Source organism: Littorina saxatilis, linkage group LG5 (genome assembly GCF_037325665.1).
Source record: "Littorina saxatilis isolate snail1 linkage group LG5, US_GU_Lsax_2.0, whole genome shotgun sequence".
Classification (NCBI taxonomy): domain Eukaryota; kingdom Metazoa; phylum Mollusca; class Gastropoda; order Littorinimorpha; family Littorinidae; genus Littorina; species Littorina saxatilis.
This window is the reverse complement of record NC_090249.1, coordinates 57,442,666-57,449,048: the sequence shown is the minus strand read 5'-3', so window position 1 is coordinate 57,449,048 and position 6,383 is coordinate 57,442,666. Positions and strand designations below refer to the sequence as shown.

The 6,383-nt window shown below is 50.5% G+C and overlaps 2 protein-coding genes across 3 annotated transcripts in view; one reads left to right on the top strand and one right to left on the bottom strand.

Moving 5' to 3' along the window:
- LOC138967819 (mucin-5B-like) lies at positions 1-4,736 on the top strand. The gene is made up of 3 exons (XM_070340477.1): positions 1-16; positions 326-1,818; positions 1,869-4,736. Exons 1-3 carry the CDS (start codon positions 1-3, stop codon positions 4,734-4,736), a joined length of 4,377 nt encoding a protein of 1,458 aa, XP_070196578.1.
- Positions 4,737-6,330: 1,594 nt separating this feature from the next.
- The window catches only part of LOC138967513 (collectin-11-like), an 11,178-nt gene continuing 11,125 nt past the window's right edge, over positions 6,331-6,383 (bottom strand). For both annotated transcript variants that reach the window (XM_070340075.1, XM_070340076.1), the window contains exon 6: positions 6,331-6,383. This exon is cut by the window's right edge and continues 106 nt beyond it. The gene's annotated coding sequence lies outside the window, so the exon portion shown is untranslated.

The window sequence follows — 6,383 nt, the reverse complement described above, 5'->3', positions numbered from 1 at the left end:
ATGGTGTTGATTTTTGGTATGTGACCAAGTAGAGAGGTGGCCTTCTCCCGTGTTAAATCTTGGCCAGATCTGAGATGGTGAAACCAATCGTGTACAGGGGATATGCCTTTAAAGAGGAAAGGCATTACAAGATAGCGAAGAGGGCACGAGTACCGCATTAAACATTATATCCTACGGACAAGCTCTGTCACCGACCTCAGTTCCCACGCCACTCAGTCGCGCGCATCTTTCCAGTTCCTCCTTGACGCGTGTGACTGATTCCTGCAGTCAGGTGCACACAAGAAGAGATGGTACCGATCGTCTTGTTTTTCCTTCTGAACTGCAGGCCATGGTATCCGCTTTAAAGGTCATCCCAGCCTCTCGTACGTTAAAATTCAACCTTCTAGCCGCCATGTCGTCAACATTCGACCTTCCAGCCGCCATGTCGTCAACATTAAACCTTCCAGCCGCCATGTCGTCAACATTCAACCTTCCAGCCGCCATGTCGCCAACATTCAACCTTCCAGCCGCCATGTCCCCAACATTCAACCTTCCAGCCGCCATGTCGCCAACATTCAACCTTCCAGCCGCCATGTCCCCAACATTCAACCTTCCAGCCGCCATGTCGTCAACATTCAACCTTCCAGCCGCCATGTCCCCAACATTCAACCTTCCAGCCGCCATGTCGTCAACATTCAACCTTCCAGCCGCCATGTCCCCAACATTCAACCTTCCAGCCGCCATGTCGTCAACATTCAACCTTCCAGCCGCCATGTCGTCAACATTCAACCTTCCAGCCGCCATGTCCCCAACATTCAACCTTCCAGCCGCCATGTCCCCAACATTCAACCTTCCAGCCGCCATGTCCCCAACATTCAACCTTCCAGCCGCCAACATTCAACTTTCCAGCCACCATGTCCCCCACATTCAACCTTCCAGCCGCCATCATCCAACCTTCCTGCCGCCATGTCGCCCACATTCAACCTTCCAGCCGCCATGTCGTCAACATTCAACCTTCCAGCCGCCATGTCCCCAACATTCAACCTTCCAGCCGCCATGTCCCCAACATTCAACCTTCCTGCCGCCATGTCGCCAACATTCAACCTTCCAGCCGCCATGTCGTCAACATTCAACCTTCCAGCCGCCATGTCGTCAACATTCAACCTTCCAGCCGCCATGTCCCAAACATTCAACCTTCCAGCCGCCATGTCGTCAACATTCAACCTTCCAACCGCCATGTCCCCAACATTCAACCTTCCAGCCGCCATGTCGTCAACATTCAACCTTCCAGCCGCCATGTCCCCAACATTCAACCTTCCAGCCGCCATGTCCCCAACATTCAACCTTCCAGCCGCCATGTCGTCAACATTCAACCTTCCAGCCGCCATGTCGTCAACGTTCAACCTTCCAGCCGCCAACATTCAACCTTCCAGCCGCCATGTCCCCAACATTCAACCTTCCAGCCGCCATGTCGTCAACATTCAACCTTCCAGCCGCCATGTCACCAACATTCAACCTTCCAGCCGCCATGTCCCCAACATTCAACCTTCCAGCCGCCATGTCGTCAACATTCAACCTTCCAGCCGCCATGTCGTCAACATTCAACCTTCCAGCCGCCATGTCGTCAACATTCAACCTTCCAGCCGCCATGTCGCCAACATTCAACCTTCCAGCCGCCATCATTCAACCTTCCAGCCGCCATGTCGCCAACATTCAACCTTCCAGCCGCCAACATTCAACCTTCCAGCCGCCATGTCGTCAACATTCAACCTTCCAGCCGCCATCATTCAACCTTCCAGCCGCCATGTCGTCAACATTCAACCTTCCAGCCGCCATGTCGTCAACATTCAACCTTCCAGCCGCCATGTTGTCAACATTCAACCTTCCAGCCGCCAACATTCAACCTTCCAGCCGCCATGTCGTCAACATTCAACCTTCCAGCCGCCATGTCGCCAACATTCAACCTTCCAGCCGCCAACATTCAACCTTCCAGCCGCCATGTCGTCAACATTCAACCTTCCAGCCGCCATCATTCAACCTTCCAGCCGCCATGCCGTCAACATTCAACCTTCCAGCCGCCATCATTCAACCTTCCAGCCGCCATGTCGTCAACATTCAACCTTCCAGCCGCCAACATTCAACCTTCCAGCCGCCATGTCGTCAACATTCAACCTTCCAGCCGCCATCATTCAACCTTCCAGCCGCCATGTCGTCAACATTCAACCTTCCAGCCGCCAACATTCAACCTTCCAGCCGCCATGTCGTCAACATTCAACCTTCCAGCCGCCAACATTCAACCTTCCAGCCGCCATGTCGTCAACATTCAACCTTCCAGCCGCCATCATTCAACCTTCCAGCCGCCATGTCGTCAACATTCAACCTTCCAGCCGCCATCATTCAACCTTCCAGCCGCCATGTCCCCAACATTCAACCTTCCAGCCGCCATCATCCAACCTTCCAGCCGCCATGTCGTCAACATTCAACCTTCCAGCCGCCATGTCGTCAACATTCAACCTTCCAGCCGCCATGTCGTCAACATTCAACCTTCCAGCCGCCATCATTCAACCTTCCAGCCGCCATGTCGTCAACATTCAACCTTCCAGCCGCCAACATTCAACCTTCCAGCCGCCATGTCATCAACATTCAACCTTCCAGCCGCCAACATTCAACCTTCCAGCCGCCATGTCGTCAACATTCAACCTTCCAGCCGCCATGTCGTCAACATTCAACCTTCCAGCCGCCATGTCGTCAACATCCAACCTTCCAGCCGCCATGTCGCCAACATTCAACCTTCCAGCCGCCATGTCATCAACATTCAACCTTCCAGCCGCCATCATCCAACCTTCCAGCCGCCATGTCATCAACATTCAACCTTCCAGCCGCCATCATCCAACCTTCCGGCCGCCATGTCGTCAACATTCAACCTTCCAGCCGCCATGTCCCCAACATTCAACCTTCCAGCCGCCATGTCGTCAACATTCAACCTTCCTGCCGCCATGTCGTCAACATTCAACCTTCCAGCCGCCATGTCCCCAACATTCAACCTTCCAGCCGCCATGTCGTCAACATTCAACCTTCCTGCCGCCATGTCGTCAACATTCAACGTTCCAGCCGCCATGTCGTCAACATTCAACCTTCCAGCCGCCATGTCGTCAACATTCAACCTTCCAGCCGCCATGTCCCCAACATTCAACCTTCCAGCCGCCATGTCGCCAACATTCAACCTTCCAGCCACCAACATTCAACCTTCCAGCCGCCATGTCGTCAACATTCAACCTTCCAGCCGCCATGTCGTCAACATTCAACCTTCCCGCCGCCATGTCGTCAACATTCAACCTTCCAGCCGCCATGTCATCAACATTCAACCTTCCAGCCGCCATGTCGTCAACATTCAACCTTCCAGCCACCATCATCCAACCTTCCAGCCGCCATCATCCAACCTTCCAGCCGCCAACATTCAACCTTCCAGCCGCCATGTCGTCAACATTCAACCTTCCAGCCGCCATGTCCCCAACATTCAACCTTCCAGCCGCCATGTCGTCAACATTCAACCTTCCAGCCGCCATGTCCCCAACATTCAACCTTCCAGCCGCCATGTCGTCAACATTCAACCTTCCAGCCGCCATGTCCCCAACATTCAACCTTCCAGCCGCCATGTCGCCAACATTCAACCTTCCAGCCACCAACATTCAACCTTCCAGCCGCCATGTCGTCAACATTCAACCTTCCAGCCGCCATGTCCCCAACATTCAACCTTCCAGCCGCCATGTCGCCAACATTCAACCTTCCAGCCGCCATGTCGCAAACATTCAACCTTCCAGCCACCATGTCGTCAACATTCAATCTTCCTGCCGCCATGTCGCAAACATTCAACCTTCCAGCCGCCATGTCCCCAACATTCAACCTTCCTGCCGCCATGTCATCAACATTCAACCTTCCAGCCGCCATGTCGTCAACATTCAACCTTCCAGCCGCCATGTCGTCAACATTCAACCTTCCAGCCGCCATGTCCCCAACATTCAACCTTCCAGCCGCCATGTCGCCAACATTCAACCTTCCAACCGCCATCATTCAACCTTCCAGCCGCCATGTCGTCAACATTCAACCTTCCCGCCGCCATCATTCAACCTTCCAGCCACCATGTCGTCAACATTCAACCTTCCAGCCGCCATGTCCCCAACATTCAACCTTCCAGCCGCCATGTCGCCAACATTCAACCTTCCAGCCGCCATGTCGTCAACATTCAACCTTCCAGCCGCCATGTCGTCAACATTCAACCTTCCAGCCGCCATGTCCCCAACATTCAACCTTCCAGCCGCCATGTCCCCAACATTCAACCTTCCAGCCGCCATCATCCAACCTTCCAGCCGCCATGTCGCCAACATTCAACCTTCCAGCCGCCATGTCGCCATCATTCAACCTTCCAGCCGCCATCATCCAACCTTCCAGCCGCCATGTCGTCAACATTCAACCTTCCAGCCGCCAACATTCAACCTTCCAGCCGCCATCATCCAACCTTCCAGCCGCCATGTCGCCAACATTCAACCTTCCAGCCGCCATGTCGCCATCATTCAACCTTCCAGCCGCCATCATCCAACCTTCCAGCCGCCATGTCGCCAACATTCAACCTTCCAGCCGCCAACATTCAACCTTCCAGCCGCCATGTCGTCAACATTCAACCTTCCAGCCGCCAACATTCAACCTTCCAGCCGCCATGTCCCCAACATTCAACCTTGCAGCCGCCATATCGCGAATAAACCAGCTTTCGATGCATGTGTGCAGACTTTGTATACTTGCGGTGTCATGTTTTTTTGACATCAAGACATGCGGGGATAATTTGTGCCAGTGCTGCGGCTTTGCCGAGCCAGACATACCGACCTATGGAACCTACATGGGGGATGGCACTGAGTTGCATAACGTGAGATTCATTCTGCAGTTACCAACAACGGTCCGGCACCTCACATTTGGGAGAAACTTGCTGACGTCTGAGAAAGTGAAAAAAGGGTTCTTTGATAGCGTGACATACGTCGCCTATTTGAACCTTTCAGAAAATGATATCACTTGGATCGACCCAAGCATGTTCAGCAAACCGACACATCTGACATGTTTGAGCATTAAGAGCAACCCTCTACATTCGCAGGAAGCTGCCAGGAATGCGCTGACGATACCGAGACCCGACGTACTACTGAGATGTCATATGACTGCAACACTGTGTATATCATCGTAAAAAAACTCACCACAAGGCTCTGACGATCAACCGAATTGACATTGTAGTCGCTAATCAGCGAAGACTGAGTCTGTCAGGTTTAAGTATTAGTTACTGTTGGTGTGTTCTGTGCACATCTTGTCATAGTCTCACCGTTCCTCAGTCATGACAGGGCCAGAAGATAAGTATCGGAAATGAGCCAGATTCTTTTTTTTCTTCTTTTTTTTGGTGGGCGTGTGTTTTTGTATGTATATATGTGAAATCTATTCAGTTTAGTCTTGAGAAGGAAGAAGTAATATACAAAGTACAAATTAAAAGGTATTTTGCACAATCAAAACCGGTTATTCTACACTACTCGTCATAAAAAACTATACAGATGCGTTTGAGGGCAGATCTTTCTGATGAGGCTGTTGATTGTAAAACCAAGTATATCACTGAAAAGGCCATTAATTCCCCTACCTTGTTCAGAAAACAGATTGAGTTTACATGACGTAGTGTCTATACAGTGGAACCTACAACACAGACACCCCCCAAAATCAAAGTCGCAAAATCAAGGTTCCCGCGATAAAATCAACACAAATTCAGAACAACTAAATCGAAACATGTTTAGCATGTCCTTAGACAGAACAATCAAATCTGCATCCAAATCAGTCAGTTTTGTTCACATATCTTGTCTAACATGGACGCTATGGCATGCTGAGCGGTGTAGGTGTCAATCCTCTCAGCAGGCATAAAAGGCAGTTTTTGAAGCCGTTTTAGCGGGTAATGAGACAAAAAATGGTACATTTGAGTAACTCGCAAACGCATTGCCTTCAAACTTTCAGAGATTTGTGCTAACACATGTCGTAAAGTGCATACAGAATTTCATTTGAGACATTAGTTCTGCTGTTATTTGTCATGTCATAAAAAGTTCTTAAATTGACGGTAAGTTTTTGCTGAATAAGTTAGGGGAATAAACGGCCTTTCCAGTCATATATTTGGTTTTACGATAAACGGCCTCATCTGAAAGATCTGCCCCCAAACGCATCTGTATAGTTTCTTTTATGACGAGTAGTGTATATTTGCCGATGAGCAAGAGTATGCTTCGTATCTAAACAAATAAATAAAATAAATAAACAGAAAAAAAGGGAAAAGAAACCGTAAGACTTGATTTCTAGTTTATTATGCTTCCCGAGAGCTGTTGACAAATAAAAAAAGA